The sequence below is a fragment of the Ooceraea biroi genome, chromosome 4 (assembly GCF_003672135.1).
Source record: "Ooceraea biroi isolate clonal line C1 chromosome 4, Obir_v5.4, whole genome shotgun sequence".
In the NCBI taxonomy this organism is placed as follows: Eukaryota; Metazoa; Arthropoda; class Insecta; order Hymenoptera; family Formicidae; genus Ooceraea; species Ooceraea biroi.
Genome location: NC_039509.1, coordinates 8,888,402 through 8,912,604, shown reverse-complemented (window position 1 = coordinate 8,912,604; position 24,203 = coordinate 8,888,402). Strand labels below are relative to the sequence as shown.

At 43.8% G+C, this 24,203-nt stretch overlaps 1 protein-coding gene across 1 annotated transcript; it reads right to left on the bottom strand.

Moving 5' to 3' along the window:
- Positions 1-15,656: 15,656 nt before the first annotated feature.
- On the bottom strand, positions 15,657-16,058 carry LOC113561848. The gene has a single exon (XM_026969256.1). The coding sequence runs from the start codon at positions 16,056-16,058 to the stop codon at positions 15,657-15,659; it is 402 nt and encodes a 133-aa protein (XP_026825057.1).
- Positions 16,059-24,203: the final 8,145 nt, after the last annotated feature.

The following is a 24,203-nucleotide window of genomic DNA, read 5'->3' as shown; positions in this document are numbered from 1 at the left end:
ATATATTTTATGTATTTCGGCAAGTTGTTGTGTAAATTAGAGTCTAAGCAAATTATTGTAATGTTTAGATTATTTAAATACTAAGAGAATTTTTTATTCGGATTAGCAGCGCCAAGTATTTTCAAAAAACATATTTGTATTGACATATTTATATATGTATATGTATTAAAATATTTATTCGTATCAATTCAAATATCTTATGAATGTACTTAAGATGGTCTTAAATAAGAATCAACAATGAACATTGGCCAAAGAGTAATAATAAAAAGTAATAGATCTGGTTTGCATAAATACCCATTGTAGTTGGCGCAATTTGTTGATATCATTAGTTTTGTAGAGTTCTTTTTTGAAAGAACTTCGGGCGCGTATACTTGGCTCTTTTTTTGTACCTTTTTTTAAAAAGGTAATTTTGTTGTGATAACTACTATAACTACAAATGCATGCTTAGACTTATACTTTACATATAATAACAATAATAAAAATACTATTAACATTAATGTGGGTTTCTTTATGGTGATCGGCGCGAAAGAAGAGAGAGACGGTATCTGCTATAACTAAGATTTATTCAGGTGCTTCGTCAAGTATTGTTATAATATATACAGGTGATGTGGAACGCTTGCGTCCCGCGCTAAGGCGTTCTATGCGCTCGCTTTCGCGCTTGCTGTGCAAGGTTTTGTGGCGCCTTTCGGCGCGTCGCGGGAACCGCTTCTACGGTATCCGCCGCTCGCGATAACTGATGTGGGGAGCCGTAAGCGTGACTAGGATTGGCCCCCAGCGATCCGGAATCGGTTGTGTATCGGATTCCTCCTCACTATCGCAGCTCCAGCCGCGAGTCTGGGTGCCCTGCTCCCGCTTGTCTCGCCCGGTAGCCTGCTGGGCGGTCTCCCGTGCCGGTGACGGTGGCAACGGGGAAAGAGGCGCCGGTGCCCAGGGCCGACAGCTAGGACTCGTGTTTCTCCGCACACGCACGTCCCACGGTGTTAAGGTCTGCCTGGAAGGTCGCGTCCTCCGCGGGGGCGGGAGCTCTAGCGGAATCAGTCTCCAATTCCGGAGTTGCAGACAGGTCCGCTGTGGTTGTACCGTCAAGGCAGGAAGAGCGGTCTCTGACGCTGGAGAGGCGTCAGGGCTTGCGGGTCCACTGCCGGCTGCCGTCGGTAGTTGCGCGTCTGCCTTCTTAAGTTCTCCTCTGGTCGCTTCTCCGTGCTCTGGCGCTCCTCTTCTCCGACCTGGCCGTTGAGGCCGTGTGCGTGCTCGCTCCACGGCTTCTTCGCTCTGTTTCTCTGGTTGAGGCTCTTTCTTGGCTGGAAGCTATCACCAAAATGCTGATGATCTCTATTATTTCGGGCTCTTTTATTCTCCGTGGGGGTGTTTATTACTTGCGGGAGATGTTGTTCCCGAATCTCCCCCTATCGGAGTTTGCTCTAGTTGTTTTCCTCTCTTCGGGGCTGTTTGTCTCCTTAGCTCGTGTGTGGTGGCTGGCTGCCTATCTGTAGGCGTCGTGCAGCCACAATTAATATTATACTTTGTCCAATAAATGAGGTAGAAAATAATACTGTGAATGTCTTGTTCTTTCACCCATAGTCCACTTCCACAGTTATCTGAAAAGAGAATACAGATAAATAAGTCTTAATATAGAGGAGCGCACGTGTCATTGGGCGAGAACGATGAGTAACAGTACTTACTCTGGTGGCGGCGTGTTGGCAGCCATGTGTGCCTCCCCGATGTTGATATTAACGAGGTCTTGTACGGCCTCCAGAAATTCCAGCTGTTGCCACAGCGACTCTGTCAATCTTATGACGCAGGCGCGCATTGTCCGCCTGGTAAACGCGTACACAATTACACTTACATGTAATATACATGTAATATACATGTAAGTGTAATTGTGTACGCGTTTACCAGGCGGACAATGCGCGCCTGCGTCATAAGATTGACAGAGTCGCTGTGGCAACAGCTGGAATTTCTGGAGGCCGTACAAGACCTCGTTAATATCAACATATACTGCGACGTGATTTATTAAACGGCGTCAGCGCGGCTCGCCTTCCACGCGCTATCGACGTCGCAAACCCGGTGTTAACGCGATACTCTAATCTTCCGGTACTTCCTTGAGATGGGCGCCAGGTGCGTCGCTGCGCACCACTCGAAATCTTCACGAACGCAACTCGCTCTCAATTCTCTTTCTTTCATCGGGTGTAGGGTAGTAAATGAGGACCGCTGGAAGGGCAACCGTACAATAACTTCAAACAAGTAGACAACAATGGATACTTCGTATATTTCGTTAAATATTACACCTGACGGGCGGCTTCTCGTCCGCCCGATTCTCAGTGACGTTATCTCTAATCACGCACAATTCGGCACGGTCGGCTTCGCGGATACTGCGGCCGGCACCACTAACCGAAACCGCCCTGAGTCGACCCTTGACGTTCGCTCGGCAATGGGTCGGAAATCCAGATGAACCCGGAGACCTCGGAAGAAACGCCATCCCTCGGCGAGTCTTTCCGGATCCCGCGATTCCGATACGATTCCGGCCCCGATACGCTCTACAGCAGGCCGACCCACGCACGCAGCTCTGAGACCCGCTTAGGCTCAGGCCCCGCGACGCGCCCAACCCGCGACCGCGAGCACGATACGCTACTCTTGACATGGAACTCGACGTGTCGATCTCCCCGGGAGTCGGTTACGGCAGCACGGCAACGGCACGCGACGGGCACCACATCGAGCTACGGCTCACGCTGGCCCCATTCGACCGGGTCTACTCTCTACGACCTCCGCCGCCGTCCGATTAATTAACGAATCTTCAACTACGCATTAATACGCGAAACGCGACGCAGACAGAACACGACGGAAAACTATACGTTACGCGAAAACGATCCCGTCCGGCATAACGCAACCTTCGACAGACCCGGATCGCGACAATTACAATTCGACAAAATACAAATCTCGATTACAGATCGGACGAGAGCTGGCTGTGACGATTAATAGGAGCGTCTCTCATTACGCGAAATTAACCGGGGCCGACGGACCTTGCCTCGGTACATCTCGACAACGGCCAAATGGCATAAAGTCGCCACACGGGGCTCAAGGATCGTGCATACATCCGCGTAATGAACGAAACGTCGAGAGTCCGCGAGGTTCCGCTTAACCGGTTATGGGGACTATAGTCGCAGAGTGGAGATCTTACAAATTCGGCTCGTCCCTCGAAGTCCGGATGTAGGGCCCACGGCAGGATCGCTCTCGTCCTCAAGCGTCGTCTTCACGCGGCAGCCAAGCTCAAAGTCGTCGTTACCGGGGCTCGCCGGGAAGTCCCGGCCCCTCGCACATCGATCTGCGCAACCCTCGCGCATCGATCCACGCATCGAACCGCCCCTCTGGATCGCCGCGTTATCACCGCCGTCGCCGCTAGGGTGGGCTCGGCGGGTTGCCGTGCGGCAGGCGCCAAGTTCGAAATTCCAGACATCCCGTGCCGTGTAAGCAGCCCTCGTTCCGCTGTTCTCGGCCTCCGTCTGACCAGGCCCTGGTCCGGGACTCGGAAGGAGGTGACCAGATGGTCAGGATCCTTGTTCTGGTCGCAGGATGTATTTTCTTATCGCTGACGGCCGGGTAATTTCGTAAAGCTGAGAAGGGTCGTTGCGACCCCTATGGCCCTTATGATACAGGAGTCTTCCCTTCGGGGTTGGTTCGACACGGCGCGAATCCTCCCAGGCGACCCCGGAACTCGTGCTCCGCTTCTCCGGATTCCTCGGCCTCCTGAGTTTCCCTCGATGACCATTGGACTACATATTCCCGACTATGATCTCCCATTCTGCGAACACTAATACATACGCGTGCTTTTCGCACGGCACAAATGATCTCGGAAATCGCTCCACCATAACGCGTTTGATGCTCCCTCGCTTGAGAGAACGATCCCACCTAAACTGTGCCACCTCGATTGGGCGAACCCTTGTGACGGGCGCACGGGCGTCACGTCACAATACACAATATACGCAAGGTTCTTGGTACTTACAGATGGCGCTGAAAATTCACCCCGTGACGCGCGTGCAACTCCGCGTCGGTGCGAGCCAAGTCGTGCTCGAGTTGGTGCAATCGTGCAGCAACCATTCCTGCGTTATGCGCGAGCATGGTTGAGGCTGCATGCAGCCCGTCTGCGGCGTCCACAACATTTTCTATTTTCTTCTTCGTCTTTTATAGTATAGCACTTTCTCGCGTGTGCGGTTTGACTGGCAGTGCTCCATATTGTGCTGCATCGTATTTAAAGGGCCGCAAACCCTTAGTATGCTAGTTTCACGTAGCATCAGCTAGATGTGAAATGCATACTCTCGATCTCGCTATGGAAGGTCAGGTCACTTTATCTCGCTCCGTACGAGCGAAAGAAGAAATGATATCCCGAAGAGATAGGATTGCGGAATATTCCGTAAAGAGACGGGCTGAGTATTGTGTTCGAGAAGGACGCGCAGACGTTACGTGCAGCGATGAAGGGGCTTCGAGGATCGGTGAAACGGCAACGAACGAGGCAGGATCTGACACGAACGGATCATGAACGATTCAGGGACGTTCGATGAATTGCATGCTCCGACGAGAAGTAATTTTCCATGAAGACGCATCATACACACACACACACACACATAAAAGAGGTATAAATCCGACCGTGCAACATCCATGCGGTACACCTTGAGTAATTCTAATGCCGGCGGTACTGTGTAACCTTCAAGCCTTATAAGTCAAAAAATACGTAAGAGAAAAAACATTTATTATAGCGTTTCGAAAAGCTCTCGAGCTAAGCTACAAGAATATGTAATAAAAAATAGGGGTTTCCATTTAAGATTTTTATGTTGACCATGACCGGGCTTTCTAAGGTCATACCAAGGTCAAATATATACCATCATCTAATAGATTTTTTAAGCCCTATGCTTTTTGTTTGAAACATTTTTCCACTAAATTATTATTTTCCAAGATTTTTAACCGTTCCGGAACTTTTTGCCAGCACTGTATAATTAATATAAAGTCGCATACATACCAGGATTATCCAAACAAAAGCGCAAATCACGAAGATGTACACGTCGAAAAGCAAATCTGTCATAATGAGGTTTCAAATCAAAATAAATAACTTACAATAGTTCAAAAGTAATTAAAACACGCAAATTACATACCAAGTTATAAACTTAAAAATGAACAGGAACAAAGCCACTCAATCAAAAACGTCTAGGCACTCAAACTGTCTCGGTAACAATGACACAAGGCCAGAGAAACCAGACAACAGTCGAACACTAACAATGGTCGTATACAAAAACAAACCCAATAAAGACACAAATAAAGTCAAAGAGGAGGAAGGCTGTTCAAAATCGGAAGATAATCATCCGAAAGGAACTCTGTATCGCTTTGTAAATTTAACGATTGCAATTGTCTTTTTATATTAAACGTTTCTGACATTAATCTTCTTTTAAATGATCCCTCTTCATCCAAAATCTGAACATCGTTCCAGTTAAAATCATGCTCCAAATTTAATCTATGTCTATGTGTTGAAATAACAGAAATTAAAAAATGTTTGAACAATAGGTAATACATATATTGATTGTTATTACATTATTGAGACATACTTATGAACCCGCGGTAAACAATTTAATGATTTTATTCATTTTGAATCAACCAAAAAGAAAGCGTGCAATGCGCGCCTGAAAGCGAATTTATCCATCGCCACAGAAAAAGTTAGATAAAATAAAATGGGGCAAGTGGGGGCAGCTATATTTTTTAAATTATTAATGAAGAACGATTAAAAAAGACGGGAAAATTTGTTTGAGAGTGGGATCTCGTGGGACTTTGGACTTCTGTATATTTTAATTTTTGCGATTTACACTGGAAACGATAATAAAACGATATTTTAAATGCTCCTATAATTTAATAACAATCAAATTTTATTGCATTTTATTTACATAGTTGAAATTTACTTACTTTCAGTTGTTGACTCCATTTGATGAAATTAAAATAACTAAAAACACAAGGGAATGCAGCGCGATTGAAAATTACGTTTACTTGCGTTCGGAGCGAGCTCTCGATGTGACGCGCTCGACGCTCAGATTAAAATAGATTTCGAGAGCCAGGTATGTGCATATGACCCTCAAACACGGTCGTTTCTAACAGCAAAGATATCAACCTAACTATTTAGGGCCTTAAAAGTCCCCAAATTGAAACTTCGATTTAGGGGGTTTTGGCCACGTTTTTGGGATTTGGGACCACTGTGTGGTGGTGCGCTTCGCTACCATCAACGGCCAGCCGACTATACGTCTGGACACTCCGTTCGGACGATTGACCCTATCCGAACCGACAGTGCATTACCTGTTCGGATTGCGGCACTGTGTCGAGCGCGCCATCGTCACAATGGACAGCGTCGTCGGGCGCGTTGAGTCTAAACTGCGTACCTTCAAGCACATCGCCGCGGATGTAGAGGATTCTTTCAGTGCCCGCAAGGCCATAAACAGCAGCGCGGACTTCGACCGAAGCGATCTGCTCGATTGCGAACTGCTGGTTGTACTCTTTGGAAATATATAATTTAAACGCTGCGTACCGAGAGCCTCCATGTGCACACACATATTATCTATATGTACTAAATACTATGTGTTGCTCATTTTATATTATATATTATATGTTATATACAAACGTATTAACCATGATAAATATCCTATGTCAACGAGTAGGTTAGGGGGGCTGATTCTAACCCCGGGATCTGAGGGGGGCTGAATCAGCGGGGGGAGGGGGGTTTGACGTCGCACGGAGAGGGGTATATAGCTACTATATAAAGGATAGCTGACTCGTCCGCCATATTGGAGCGCAAGCTTTGTTCGGTTGTGAACTTGTGACGTTACTTTTTATTACGTGGCAACTTAATTGTTTTGTAAAAATGACTGGCTGTTCGGCCCCAAATTGTTCGAACCACTCTAGGAATGGTTTTAAATTCTATAGGTAAGTATTTTTATTTATTAGTAACAACAAAATGTAATGACACATTTGTCTAACCTCACATCCTTCTTTTTACTTACATATATTTGTATTGACTATTTGTTAATTTGTTAGCTACTTATAATAAGCATATAATGTAATACTATAATAATATAATTAAGAAATATTCATTAACAAATAGTCAATACAAATATATGTAAGTAAAAAGAAGGATGTGAGGTTAGACAAATTTGTCGTTACATTTTGTTGTTACTAATAAATAAAAATACTTACCTATAGAATTTAAACCATTCCTAGAGTGGTTCGAACAATTTGGAGCCGAACAGCCAATCATTTTTACAACACAATTAAGTTGCCACGTAATAAAAGGTCTGTTCTTTATTGCTGAACTGTAGCACTAGTTCAGAGTTTATCCTTTTCCTTTCAATGTGTAGTAAAAAAGATAAACTCTGAACTAGTACAGCAGTTCAGCAATAAAGAACAGACCTAAAAAGTAACGTCACAAGTTCAACCGAACAAAGCTTGGGCTCCAATATGGCGGACGAGTCAGCTATCCTTTATACAGGGTGATTCAGAATAACCACTTGTCCTTAAAGGAGCATATTCCTGATGGTATTCTGAGACGACTTTTCCTTTGGCAAAAGTTCGTCCGAAACTTAGTTTTTAAGTTATAAGGAGAAATAGTTAGCGTATGACGGGTCGCGTAGAGAAGATGAGCAGGGATGGCGCAACGTACTGTTACACGCGGGTGCTTACGTGAGGCGCCCGCTGCGATCAGCTGATGCACGCATACGTAGGACACGTATACATTCAAATTCACACACCACACACACACACATACACACACCACATACTTAAATATTAATCTTAGGTTAAAAGTAGCATATTTAAAATACGTGTGAGAGAGGGAGAGGAAGAGGGAGAGGGAGAGGGAGAGAGAGAGAGAGAGAAAATATGTTCCAACATGTTTAAACGTGTACACGCACGTACCATCGTGTGTAGCGATCAGCTGTTGTTCCCACAATGAGAAAGATCCATCCAGTAATTAAGGTCCAGTAATTAAGTAGAAGTTTTTCTTCTTTTCTTCTTCATTATTTGACGTTTCAACACACTGACACATTCTATTCACTCACTTGATCGATAGAATGAGGAATGCATTAACGAATCGATCAGTTAATCACTATAAATCACTATCGATCACTACTAATCATTCGGCGCGTGACAATTATTTGAAGAAAGAAACACGTGTTTTCGCGACGAACACACAACACATGTTTACGCGACGATAGCGAGCAGTCGACTGATTTTATTGTTTATTGTGTGGTAACACTGTTGAATGCGTAATTGGTTGAAGCCTCAGAAATCAAAACGCGGGAATTCAACACAGTCACGAAAACAAATAAAACGTATAATGTCACATGAAATCGGTCCTTTACAAAACATATTAATATTACTTGCACGTTTCGCCTTTTCTTTTACCATGGAGATATTGAAGAAAAGTGTTTTCTAAAAAATTAATCCTCTTCAGACCAATCATTTTAATAATGTGCAGATATTTTATTTTACTATCTATTGATAACCACACGATAACGATATGTGATGATTACCCAATGGCAAAGAGGAGTGAGATTGTTAAAGATTTGACTTGAAATTCTTTTAAATACTAAGAATATTGATTAATATGATTAATAGTAATATTAATATTATTTAATCTAATTTATTGAAAATATTGCAAATGCAAATTTTTCGTTTCTCATTGCAAATCGTAGGAAACACTACACAAGAAAGTGCTGAAGAAAGAAAACGGGAAAATAATTTACCCTTTTCAGGGCAACCAAATATTTTATTTCGTCGTACATTCTCTCGAAGTTCGCAAATGATTAAAAGTAATCGAAAGTAAATAAAATACTTAAGGAAATTAATTTGTTTCCTACGATTTGCAATGAGAAACGAAAAATTTGCATTTGCAATATTTTCAATAAATTAGATTAAATAATATTAATATTACTATTAATCATATTAATCAATATTCTTAGTATTTAAAAGAATTTCAAGTCAAATCTTTAACAATCTCACTCCTCTTTGCCATTGGGAAATCATCACATATCGTTATCGTGTGGTTATCAATAGATAGTAAAATAAAATATCTGCACATTATTAAAATGATTGGTCTGAAGAGGATTAATTTTTTAGAAAACACTTTTCTTCAATATCTCCATGGTAAAAGAAAAGGCGAAACGTGCAAGTAATATTAATATGTTTTGTAAAGGACCGATTTCATGTGACATTATACGTTTTATTTGTTTTCGTGACTGTGTTGAATTCCCGCGTTTTGATTTCTGAGGCTTCAACCAATTACGCATTCAACAGTGTTACCACACAATAAACAATAAAATCAGTCGACTGCTCGCTATCGTCGCGTAAACATGTGTTGTGTGTTCGTCGCGAAAACACGTGTTTCTTTCTTCAAATAATTGTCACGCGCCGAATGATTAGTAGTGATCGATAGTGATTTATAGTGATTAACTGATCGATTCGTTAATGCATTCCTCATTCTATCGATCAAGTGAGTGAATAGAATGTGTCAGTGTGTTGAAACGTCAAATAATGAAGAAGAAAAGAAGAAAAACTTCTACTTAATTACTGGACCTTAATTACTGGATGGATCTTTCTCATTGTGGGAACAACAGCTGATCGCTACACACGATGGTACGTGCGTGTACACGTTTAAACATGTTGGAACATATTTTCTCTCTCTCTCTCTCTCCCTCTCCCTCTCCCTCTTCCTCTCCCTCTCTCACACGTATTTTAAATATGCTACTTTTAACCTAAGATTAATATTTAAGTATGTGGTGTGTGTATGTGTGTGTGTGTGGTGTGTGAATTTGAATGTATACGTGTCCTACGTATGCGTGCATCAGCTGATCGCAGCGGGCGCCTCACGTAAGCACCCGCGTGTAACAGTACGTTGCGCCATCCCTGCTCATCTTCTCTACGCGACCCGTCATACGCTAACTATTTCTCCTTATAACTTAAAAACTAAGTTTCGGACGAACTTTTGCCAAAAGAAAAGTCGTCTCAGAATACCATCAGGAATATGCTCCTTTAAGGACAAGTGGTTATTCTGAATTACCCTGTATAGTAGCTATAGCGAGGGGTATGACGTCACGCGGGGGAGGGGGAGGACCGAGACGGTATTTGCTGACCTAACCCACACGTGACAGTATTTGCTGGCCCAACCCGCGGGAGGGAGTTTTCGCGGACCTAACCCGCGGAGGGGGAGGGGGACCGTGACCACCTAACCTAACCAAGGGGGTTTTCGCGGACCTAACGCGCAGGGATCGTGACAGTTTGTTGTTGACCCAACCCGCGGGAGGGGCGAGGGGGAGGATGCACGTGCGCCCACGTGCGCGACGTAACCGATACCCTCTTCGCTGTACACGTCGCGACGTGTTTCGCGGTGATAAAACGCGAGCGCCGACGTCCGACTCCTATGAAAAAAATGCGCTGATTGCGCAATTCGATGTCTCAGGTCCAAGTGGACTGCTATGGGTTAGGCTCGTAAGTGTGCGCGAAGAGGAGGGAAGGGAGGGGTAGGAGTTAAACGTATATTTAAAGAGAAGAGCGAATGTTACAAACATTAGTTGTTTAGTGGAACGAGCACAGTTAGATCTGAAGAGAAGAAGCTAGAAGGAACAATATGGAGCAAGAGACACACGGAGCAGAATCGCGATACAGCAGGGAGGAAGCGAAGCTGGTAAGTATATTTAGCAATTGATATAATAAGCAACGGTGTGATGTCTAATATACCTAAAATATTTCTCCGCAGTGCTAATTCCATACTGGCCGGCACTTCCGAAGCGCGTGATACTGCAGCAGCGCAATCACAACGCCGACGACGATGCGTTCGTATCCTAGGAAGAAGGTACGTGCTGACAACGACAGAACACAAGTATTTGGAAGTTGGCATAAATGTGGGGCATGGTCCGAGTTACATGGAGATTGCTGTGGGAGACAAACGTGGGAATGAATTGATCCTCGGAATGGAAACCTGGAAAGGCCTCGTGGAACATCAACATTTAATCCAGGAGTATTTTTCCAAAACTGATAAACGACCCATAGATCCCATATATATCGGGCCGCTAACTGTAGACTTTATTAAGTTTAACGATACGAAGTGTGTTCGGTTCGAAGTAACAAACGTGCGATCAATAATGATGGAAGCTACACTAACAACTATATTTAATCTCGATAAATGTATCGATTACATGTACAATTGGTTAGTAAGCTGCCTCGACCATGTAGATTACAAGTACGAACAGTTCTGTAAGATCGCACGTAGCATTAATAATCCTAACGACATAACCGTTGCCATACAAAACAGCGAATACTTCGATGACAAGGAACTTATCGATTGTGAGTTATTGGCATTAATTAGCCTTTTAAAATACGTTGTTAATATGTAACAAACATATGCAATAAAAAACATTTACTCCTAAACGTTGTAGTGCACTTTTCTACAGTCCTCAGTTATTCACATAGGTTAGATAAGTATCATAGAAGGTATCAAATGACGCGATCACATTTTGTGTAGCCTCACGAAATAGTACATCATCACATTGAGACACGTGCAACTGAAGCTGCAAAATATGCGAGCACATTCTATATAGCCTCACAAGATATTTTAGATGCGGTAAGGCAAATTTTCCAACACGTGTGCATTAGAGTGAGACAAAGATATCGGGTGGTAAATCATATAATAGGGAACGATATGCAATAGCATATCAGTATACGTGTTAGAAGTGCCGCATGTTACATCGGTCATGTTGAAGGAGTGGAAAGGCGAAAAATGGAGAACCTCACTCAACTAGAATAGAACATTGTGACACAATTATCGTGTGTATCAAACTTGGGTAAATATTTTGCATGGACACAACAGTGTGATGACCTTATCGAGCAACTGGAAGAACGCAGTCGCGACGCCAAGCAGCCGCGATTCTCTATCGGAAACAAACAGTCCTTAGTAGCTCGAATCGCGCGGCTCGAGGGACTGAAGAAGCGATTAGAAAGACGCTTTATCCATATTGGTGGCGAGTATGCAGGGTGGAATAACGGTGTCGAAGAACTCTCTTGGCGAGAGATAGAGACCGCGTTCAAGAGCCGCGTTTTAACCGGTGCTGTGATAAATTCCGGCTATATCGAACCACGGCGATTTCTGGAAGACGCCTAGCATCATAGTGCTCGATCATGTGCAAAAGGTAATAAATGAACATAACAGTGTGAAATTGAATACCGTATTCAATGGCGAGTTTGTGGCGGGTGAGAAGACCGCCAATAAAAGTATCAATACGCGAAACCGAGCACTCTTTCGTACGTCCAATCTGAAAGAGTGGTTTGCACGATACGTTATCGAGCCCACCTTGGCGTCTCTTGAAGAGTTCCAGGAGCACGACAGTGGATGGGCGTTGTCGCGTATACTGGACTTGACGGATAACGTTAACAAATATAACCCTATGCACGCGGGATGTCACGTCAAATTACCGAAGGAAATTATGATGAAGAAAGCAGTGGTAAACGTGCAAAGTAACGATGTCGCATGTTTTGCATGGTCAGTGGTTGCCGCTCTGTACCCGGCAGAAAGACACGTAGAGCGGCAATCATCGTATTCCCATTATACCACAGTACTAAATCTCCAAGGCATAAAATTTTCCATGACATTGAAGCAAGTCAACAAGTTTGAAGAGCTCAACAATGTCTCAATCAACATATACTATATGAATGAATGTGGGAAACAAAAAAATGAAAAAGAAGGATCATTAAGTATCGTTCCACTGCGTCTCACCGATGATAAGAAGGCCCGGCACATCAATCTACTGTACGTGCCACAAGATAATGGCTTGGGCCACTTCACGTGGATCAAGAACCTGTCTCGGCTAGTTGGCGTCCAACTTAGCAGCGATAAACGAAAAAAATATATTTGCGATTGGTAAGTACGTTGTATTATAATAAATACGCTGTCTTTTGACCAGAAGTAATAGATCTCTTCATTCATGCAGGTGTCTGCACTACTTCTCCTCCAACGGGAGATTGAAGGCCCACTCCGTAGATTGCACAAAACTAAACGATTGTGCCATCGTTTTCTGAACAAGGACGACAAGTGGCTGCGTTTCGGCAACCACAGCAAGAAGGAACGGATGCCGTTCGTCGTATACACCGATTTGGAGTGTGCATTGGAGAAGAGAGGAGCGGAAAAATCCGGCACATACCCATATCACCATCACAAGGCATATAGTACTACGTTCGGTGTTCATACGACAACTCATTATCCGCGTATCGATATCGTCGCGGCACCGACTGTATATCGTAGTTTGTCGAAGAACTGAAAGCTCTAGCATTTCGCGTAAAAGCACTTCTAACCGCTAATGTGCCCATGGAAAATCTAACGAGAGAACAAGAAGTAGCATACCATAGCGCGACGCACTGTCATATCTGCGAAGAGCCATTCGCGCAAGACGAGACGCGAATACGTGATCATTGCCATCTGACCGGTCGGTACAGAGATCCTGCACATTCAAATTGTAATCTAAATTATAAAGAGTCCTATACTATTCCGATAGTATTTCACAATTTATCCGGCTACGATTCACATTTTATAATCAAAGAATTGGCTAGTAATTTCAAGGGCACAATTGACTACTACCGATTACAAAAGAAAAGCACATTTCGTTTACCAAAAATGTTAACGAGGCAGATGCAGTATTTCGGAACCACGTAAAATTGCACTTTATTGATTCGTTACGATTTCTGAGTAGTAGTCTGGATAAATTAGCATCGTTTCTCAGCAAAGACAAACTCAAAATTTTACGATCAGAATTCTCTAATTTATCAATCGAGGATTTCGATCTATTGACACGAAAAGGCGTCTTCCCGTACGAGTACGTGGATTGCGTCGAAAAGTTACAAGATACCCGCTTACCACCGCGAGAATCGTTTTACAGTTCCTTAACGGGTGACGCGATATCCGAGAGCGATTACGCGCACGCTGAGAATATCTGGCAGCGGTTCGCCATTTAAACGTTAGGCGAATACAGCGACTTGTATTTGAAAACCGACGTGTTATTATTGGTCGACAGTTTTGAAAATTTTCGCGACAGTTGTATCACGAGTTATAGTCTCGATGCGGCATATTACTATACGCTACCGGGCTTCACGTGAGACGCGATGCTCAAGCATACGCGTATAAATTTCGAACTGCTCACAGATATCGATATGGTTATGTTCATAGAACGCGGCATACGCGGCGGCCTAAGTCAGTGTTCAAACAGGTACGCCCGTGCTAACAATAAATACATAGAGTCGTACGATCCATCGAAACCATCGTCGTACTTGACGTACTTTGACGTTAATAATTTATACGGTTGGGCAATGTCTCAACCTCTGCCCTATGCAGATTTTCAATGGGTCGACGACGTCTCGGACTTCGACGTGAACGCTATCGCTCCTGATTCGTCCACCGGTTATATTCTCGAGGTCGATCTCGAATATCCACAGCATCTGCACGATGCGCACACTGACCTACCATTCTGTCCGACGCGCGATAAGCGGCAGGACAAGTTGCTCGCAACGTTATATGATAAGGAACGTTACGTGATACACTATACCGCAACCTGCAGCAGTGTACGCGTCACGGTCTGCGGATAACAAAAATTCATCGCGTATTACAATTCGCGCAATCCGCATGGCTTCGTAGGTACATTGAACTCAATACACAATTTCGAATGCGCGCGATCAACGATTTCGAAAAAAATTTGTACAAATTGATGAACAACGCGGTGTTTGGAAAAACTATGGAAAATGTACGCAATCATATGGATGTAAAGCTTGTAACGAAATGGAACGGAAGGTACGGTGCGGAGGCACTGATCGCTAAACCAAATTTCCATAGCCGGAGCGTCTTTTCGGAAAACCTGGTCGCGATTGAACTGCGCAAACTCCAGGTAAAATTCAACAAACCAATCTACGTGGGTATGTGCATACTCGACATATCCAAGACGTGTTTGTACGAATTTCATCACGAGTATATGGTACCTCTTTATCGCGACAAATGCAAGATCATGTACACGGATACGGATAGTTTAATTTACCATATCGAATGCGACGACGTGTACGAGCAAATGAAACATGATGTTGCGAGATTCGATACGAGCGATTACGAGGTCGATAATGCGTATGAAATGCCACTCGCAAATAAAAAGGTACCCGGTTTGATGAAGAACGAAAACAACGGCGCGATAATGACAGAGTTCGTCGGGTTTAGAGCGAAGATGTACGCTGTGAGAGTGGTCGGTAGGAAAGACACCAAAAAAGCGAAAGGTGTCAAGAGTAATGTCGTATCGAAAGCGATAACATTTGAAGACTACACGCGGTGTCTGAAAGATCATACGGAAGTGACGCGACGCCAATTATGCATAAGATCAAAATTGCATGAGGTGTACACTGTGTCAGAGCCGAAAATCGCTCTAAATCCGTACGACGATAAGCGTTATGGTATAGCCGGTTCTAACGATACGTTACCATGGGGGCATTATCGGATACCATTGTAAATAGTGTGTACTTAGCGTAGATAGGAAATGCAGGTTTTGTAATGTTCATGTAATATTGTATATATTTTTTGTCGTAGATATTCCACTACAATACGAAATATATTTCTAAACTACATTGCCCTTGTGTATCCATGAATTGTGCGAATCATCGAATCTCAACCATTTTACGTAAACCTCGGCACCTTTCCTGCGTAACACCTTTTCCACGAGATATATGTCCGGATTAGCAACGCGATGCAATTCGTGTTCGTAGAATCCTCCGGCGATTGGCTCGCCGCGCGAACCCTCGATGAAATAGGTCACGGGATTAGTCGTCTGCACCTTGATGATTCTGAATACCTCGGTCGTCCAGTTTGGCGTGTAGCCCTTGTCGAAGACCGTCTTGTACTTGCTGACGCGTACCGAGTCACCTACTGTGAATCGCGCCGGGGCTGCAATCTTTACGTTGCTGTACACCGTGGCCAAGAGTTTATCTGCGATCTTGGGCGTTACATCGATGGGTCTCATACCGATCGTCCGATGTTTTCGCGCGTTGTATTTTGCGACGAGCTGCTGTAGTTCGTCGATCTATCTATAGTTTCCATTGAGCGTAAACATTTTCCACATGTCGTTCTTTAGCGTACGATTGAACTGTTCCACGACCGAGGCTTTCATGGGTGAATACGTAGAATAGTGATTGATATCATGTTTCATCAGGAGCCGCTGCACGTCAGCATTGTAGAATTCCTTTCCTCTGTCAGTATGCAAATTGCTTGGACACTTCCATCCTTTCGAAATAGCTTTGCAAACGCATCGGCTGTCTCGCTCCCGCATTTACTCTTGAGTGGTACGGCCCATGCATACTTGCTCAACACGTCTATAATTGTGAGTATATAATTGTAGCCTTTGTTGAAACGTGAGTACGGACGCATCTCCACTATGTCAGCTTGCCACAGGTCATCGTATCCGCGGACTATGACGCGTCTTCGTGGAAAAGTTCTTCTCGCCGAAGCATGCAGTTCCTCGACGAGTCGCCGTTTCTCGGAACTGACAATCTTTTTACGTCCATCGGATTTTCGCGATCTCATGTTTTAGCGATACAATCAACGACTGTTAGACGTGTAGTTATATGTCTCAAACTGTTTATAAACGTTCGACGCCTTTCCAGAGCCGTTCTTGCCCCGTTCGTCGCTGTTCTAGTCCTGTTCGTCGCCGTTCCAGACCCGTTCTTAAGTCGTTCGTGAGCCGTTCGACACTGTTCGTTATCCGTTCGTTGCCGTTCTATTAGTCGTTTCTGATGCAGCAGTAGTCGCCAGCAGGAGGCGAAGTTCCTTTATCGCAGCCCATAACGCTTCCGTGTCCTTCTCGAACGCAATACTCAACTTACTCTCAAATTCTGCATGTTGATTCCGCAACACTTTACCATACTGTTCCACGTATAATTTGTTGACAGCGTCGGTATCAGCCTCAGGCTGTGCTACACGACGAATTTTGCGCGAATGTGCGTTAAAATCAGCAGCGTGGCGACACAATGCGTTTTCACGTACGTAGTTTCTCACTACTCCACTGAACTGATAATACGGAATGTTCATCGGTGTCTCCCTTCTTTCTAGTAATACACCAAACTTGTTGATTGGCATGTTGATACACACGAACGACTGATTCATTTCGTTGATGTACTGTTTAATTTATAATGAGACCTGCCTCGCGAAGTTCTTCGATAATCGACAGAATCTCATTATCGTGGGCGTTATTTCCCGCTTGGTGCGAAGCTTCGAGCAATCGCAGACGATCGACCAGTTCGTTGGGATCGTTTCAGTGCACGTAATCGATCACATTGTCGTTTAGTGTCACATTGTCGTTTAGTGTCACATTGTTGTTTAATGTCACAGCGCGAGGTAATCCTCTTCCAGATCGCTTCTTAGGTACGATTGGCAGTAACGGTGCGATTACGCGGTTGTACTTGTAACCCTTGTTGCTCTTTATTTGACCGTGCGCGATGTGTTTGCGTCTATGCGCATTCGTCGTCAGCAGCATGCTCTTGTACGCGTGCATATCATTAACCATGTACACGACTTTATTAGGACGTTTCATGAAGATCAGTTCGTAAAGACCGAGTGTACCGCTGTATTGCACGCCGTCGACAAATATGTTATCACGGGTGTCCACGTCGAAACGTTTATTACCGAACATCATTCCATCCTGACCGAGATAAACACCGTACACGTTATCTATGTCGCTCTCTCGATCACCGCTCAGGACAGGGCCTATGTATTTTTGTCCTAGCGGGCCTAGCTGACTGTGCAGCATCTCCCGACCCTCCGGTGTTTGCAGCGTGCATTGAACGGAAGTTCGTAGTGATTCGTTCTTGGTTTCGAAATCTTCATCGGAAGAGAGTTCGATCATGGACCGTTCAAACGATTGCGGCGCTACTTCAATCGGGGTAGAGGTTTTCACGTTGAATGTAAATCGTTTTCGCTTGGGCGTTGACGTTCTCGGCGATGCGCTCAACGAGAGTTTCCGCTTATTACTATTATTATGTACCACATTAATCTCACTCTGCGGGGATAATGTTTCACTCTCTGTGTCTTCGGTATTGCTCATCGGCTCGTCTTTCTGTATGAGCAGGCTAGATGTATCGTCCGTGGTATTATCAGCAAGCTTCTGCAGAGGCTCGATGATCGGTCTAAAATGTCTCTCCAACGCGGCATCTTCCACCATCTTGCCAGTCTTTAGAGCGCGATGCTTCTTGCGGATCGAATCACTGGTTTTCGTAATTTCCTTCACCATCTTCTCGAGCGCTTGACTATCTGTATCGCGAGTGAACGTCGCCATGTTGTAACGCGGGAATAAACAATTACAGACGTTTCATCGAACACGTATTAACGGTGACTAACCATTTTATGGTATCGCAAACTCATTAAATCCGTTTCTATACCGTCCATTAGTGATCGAGCTGTCCTTGTGTATCAATACGAAACCGTACTTGCGTTGCCAACAACTGCGATACAACGCGCAAAAATCATCGTACGACATGTCGGTATTCACGTGATTGTTGTACACGTGTTTCAAGTTGGTACTATCCTGTTTAAACAGGATCAGCAGGTTCGCGTTGTCGCGTATAAGATGCTTGGGTATCTTTGCATACGTCTGACAGAGATAGAAACAGTCGACGTTCGAGTGTCACCCCATCGCAAAGTATTCTCTCACCGTATCCTGCTTATCGCACGCTACGTCATCAAAGACGAAGATCGAGTTTGGACGCGCCTCGCTCGGTGGAATAACGTTACTGTTATTAGAGAACGTGAAATAGCCAATCTCTTCAATCGGTGACAATACATTTTCCAAGTACCGATATTTGGGCTGTTGCAACGATTTCGAGTACACGTACACGTTCTCGAAACGTACACCGTGCGGACTTTCCAACAGACTTATCAGCACGTTGGTCTTGCCACAATTCGAGAGCCCACAAACAATCGCGCGTATCGTGTGTGGCAACAGTTTTCCATGTCTGCGTACTTCCTTCTCCGATAGTACCCGCGTTCTATCGTCCAAATTTGTGACGCGTATCGTCAACGGTTTTCGCACGAATCTCATATTTGCACTTGCTAGGAGGAGGGGAGTCAAACGACTATTTATAGGTTGGCGGAATCGCGAAAGCCATCAGTACCACAATGTGTTTCACACTGTCATGTCCTTCTGATATTTACGACTTAACCGCTGAACAGTTACAATTTGTGTCGAAGATCGTTCTGTTGCGAGTGTGTGGGAACTATATCGACTACGTGTGGAACAAGCTTCCGGACCATATAAAGACGGATTCGGAGGTGCAGACTTATCGCCGCTGTTACGAACATTACAATCAACCGTGGCAGCAAACGCACATCGACGGTCCGGCACCGTTGATCAGGGATTGTTACGCATGCCAAAACCGGTAGTGAGAGGTGGAGGTTTGCTGAATCGTGCGATAAACGCGCTTCCCTACGCACTACACATTCCGGGCTATCAGTTTTGTGGTCCTGGAACTCGTGTGGAAGAACGTCTAGCTAGAGGTGATCGAGGTATCAATCCCTTGGACGCGGCGTGTCGCGAGCACGACATAGCGTACCTACGTAGCAACGATCTTGACAACAGACATGCGGCGGATAAGATACTCGCCGAAAGGGCGCGAGAACGCATTTTCGCGATGGATTCGACTCTGAGAGAGAGAGAGAGCCGCCGCTACAACAGTTTGGGCAGCTATGAAAGCCAAGACCAAATTGGGCATGGGTATGAAGACGAAGAAAAAGATGACTATCAGAAGAGTACCGAAGAAACGAATGCTTCCGATAGCGAGACGCGGCGGTGTCCTGCCACTGCTGCCGTTGCTGGGAGTAATCGGATCGTTGGCTGCGGGGGCAGCGGGAGTCGCGAAAGTGGTGAATGACAACAAGGCCGCGCAGCATCAGCTAGATGAAATGCGCCATCACAATCGCGTTATGGAAGGTCAGGGACTTTATCTCGCTCCGTACAAGCGTGGAAAGGGTATCTCGAAGAAGAAGAATGGTGGAAAAAAACGTCAAAAAGACGATAAGAATGCCTACGGGTATAACCACCAATATACAATTGGAACACTTGGCTAATCGTATGCGCATACCGTTCTTCAGAGGTGTATTTATGCGTAATGCCCTACCGATGGACGGAGTTGGTCGAAACGAGAGCGGTGTTGTGAATTTGGATGACGCGGAAGGCCCAGGCACGCATTGGGTAGCGTATGTGAAGCGAGATCGCGTTATATATTTTGACAGTTTTGGGAATCTTCGACCACCGAGGGACTTGGTGCGCTATCTCGGACATAACGCGGTGAAAATTGAGTACAATCGTACCGCGTATCAAACGTACGATCAGAGCATTTGCGGACAATTGTGCCTGAAATTTCTCCAGACGGTTGTCAAAACATTTAAACCATAACATTTCGCGATCGGCGCTCAGTATTCGCTCGAATATGTCGCTGACGCTTACGCTAACCGGGAAGAGTAGCACCCTCGCGGTAAACTACTTTCCCGCGATTGATTTGAGCGATGATGGGTACGAACTCGGACTTATGGATTTTGAAATGTATTACACGATACCAACGTGAATTCCTCGAATAATAAATTTTACTTTGATAAAGACGACAAGGAAATTGCTATACCCGAGGGATCGTACGAACTACACGCCATAGATGAGTATCTGAAGGGTGCGATTGAACGACACGTAGCTGGTTCCAGCGATAATGCCAAAAACGTCGATGATGAGGAGTATCCGATAGTGCTTCGTGCTAATCACAATACGATGCGGAGCGAAATCAAATGTGCCTATCGAATAAACTTTAACAAACCAAACAACATTGGATCGCTGCTGGAATTCTCATCGAATCAGATATTGCAACCGCGAAAATGGCACGAATCGGATGTACCAGTCAATATCATGAACGTGAACATTATTCGCATAGAGTGTAACGTGACCGCCGGTGCGTACAGCAATGGTACGCGTGTGCACACGATACACGAATTTGCGCCGCGCGTGCCACCAGGATATGAGATATCGGAAACACCTGCGCAGATCATTTACTTGCCGATCATCGCATGGTGCATTACGGATCTGACGTTACGTGTTGTGGATCAAGACGGGCGATTACTTGATTTCGCGGTGAGGAGATTACCGTCAGATTACACGTACGACGACGACAACGATAGTGTGTGTGTGTAGTAAGATGAGATGCTCGTTCTGAACGAAACGGAGCACGTGCGTGATACTTTGTAAGAAGAACTGCGGTGACATTCGATAAACAAAGGCTGCCGAACATTGACTTTTTAAAATCTAATACGAAGAAGCTCAGTGCATCAAACGTTGAATTTTTGAAATCTTTGGCTTCAGAGTACGAAGTACCTAATCACGGAGAAAATGATTGACATTTTGAATATCGGAGGTGAGCCAGTCTTTGACGATCGCATCGTCAAGATTGAGACTCATACGTATAATCCGTACGCCAACACGCTGTTTGGACACAGCGATGAGATACGAATACCCATACAGCAGCAGGATTTGTATACCTTATCGTGTCAGAGCTTTCTGTACGTCGAGGCAATTTTGAGGTTTTTGCTCAAAAACGCATGTATTTAAATATGATAATGAATGAATACCTTAATCAAATTATTTTCCTTCGTTTTCTATAACTTTTTCCCATCTTTCTGGCAAGAGATGGATTCCACGACGATAAAATGGCTCTTTTTTTGAGTTGATCCATTCGTCGACGAATTTTCGCACTTCTTCGAAATTATGAAAGTGTGTATCCTCTAAAGCGTGTTGCATCGACCGGAACAAATAATAATCGCATGGAGCAATGTCCGGAGAATACGCGGGGTGCGGTAAGACTTCCCATTCAAGCTCTAATAGTGTTTGTTTCACTGATAACGCAACGTGAGGTCGAGCGTTGTCATGAAGAAGAATCACTTTCCGTCGTTTACTCGCAATTGGTGGTCGTTTTTGGTCCAATGCTTGCTTCAACTTTACAACGTTCGATAACGATCAGCCGTACAGTCCATGCGATTTAACAGCTCATAGTACACTATCCCACCAATACAGAGCATTACTTTTGAACCGTGAATATTGCGTCTCGGAGTGGATGTTGATGATTGGCCTGGATCCACTTATGATTTCTGCGTTTGGGATTATCAAAATAGATCCACTTTTCATCCCCAGTAACAATCCGAGACAAAAGACTCTTCTTTTTTTGTCTGGCGATACACGAAATGCAAATGTTCAACCGGTTCGCAATGGCACTTTCCGATAATGAGTGAACTCATTTCCCTTCTTTCTGAATTTTTCCCATTTCATGTAAAGTTTGGTAACTGTTGTACGATCAACATTTAATGCTCTGGCAAGTTCTGAAGTGGATTGTGTTGGATTTTCGTCCAATAATGCTTGCAAATCTGCATTTTCCCGTTGTCCCGAGCGTTCTTGTCCTTCACATCAGTATCACCACTTTTAAAGCGTCTAAACCAGTATTCACACGTCTTATTGAGTGGCAGAATCACATATAAGTTCCACAAGAATTCTATAACCCCAGCCGCAGTTTTCTTTTGATTAAAAACAAAAGCAACGCATGTAGAAAATGCTTCTTCGGAAGTTCCATTTTTACGATGATATAAACACGACTGTTATTGCATCTATCGCTATAATGCTACTAAATGTCATGGTAATGTCTACACTGTAAGAAACAACAGTTATCGGAAACAGCTATTGGAACAAAACACACTACAGCCATCTGTTGTAAAACCCTCAAAACTAAATCACACTCCTAAATATTAATAAAGTTCAGTAGTGTTTGATTAATATAAACCGTGAACACGCATAATTATTTTATCCCGGATCCTCACGTACGCCACAGTCTTTTAATATATAAGTTTAATATATAAGTAATATATAAGAAGACGTTGCACCACGTCGCCGGTCGGCGACGGGGACAACCTTGCACTACGACCGGGTATCTTTACGCGAAGCGACGTTTTCAGACACGCTTAGATTATCAGATCTTAATAACCTCTGAAAAGATCATTTTAAGAGTAACCTCAATGGATAGCTTGGGTCGAATTATATAAGAAAAGTTTTTTTATTTTTTTTCTATGTGCATTACGAGTGCAGAATTACGATGCAAAGTCTGAAATTGGAAAATTTTCGATTAAAGAAACGTCGTTATCATTACCGTCGTCGTCGTTTGTGCAGTACATTTTTCTATTCCTAGATGGCAGTAGCAGCAGTCGGTCTTTTAATGTATAGAGTACTCATTGCGGCTCGAAAACCTCGTCGACTGGGCCCTGAACGAACCCTCTAGGACGTTCGCGAGATATCGCGAAAAAACTGTTTGTCAAAGAAAATTGCGAATATCTCGGAAACTATGAGAGAAGTAAAGTCAAGACGATTCAACATGATTGCCCTATTCTAACATATGTTTTATATGTTATAAACATATGTTAAGAAATATATATTTAGAATATGTCAACACTTACGACAAAATGTTTGCTTACATGGTTATAAAATACAGACAATGTTTCGTGTTATGCAAATGCAGCATTACAATGTCTAATGCATTTAAGTCCTATTAGAAAACAATTGGTGAAGTGTAATAAATCAGTGTTATAGAATGTTGATGCATCGATATGAAAATGGAATGTGCAATTTGAATACATATGCAGTACGGCAATATTTAGGAAAACCGTTTTCATAAATGTAAAACGTGATGTGTTTGAGTTTCTTACAATCCTGTTCACTAAATATGATTGTATAAGACACCTAGTAGAGCATCAAGTAACTTCTACTAGTCGATGTAAATCTTGTGATTATACATAGGAAGTTACTTGTAACGATGTAGTTATTTCAATACCTATTAACAATTTGGGAAAAAAAGCTATACTCTTAATGATTTATTAAATGTTACAGTTTCACATTGGTGTGAATCTGATGGGTCATGCGAACAGTGTACAGGAAATGATATTTTGTTTTAAGAACGAATTAACAGTAACGAAAGATATAGTTATTATTCGTTTAGTATTATTTTCATCTCAAGATGATAAAATGGTGAAAGCAATACGTAAATTTAATATATGTACTATTCCTACAACTAAAGTTTTAATAGCTAGACAAACGATAAAG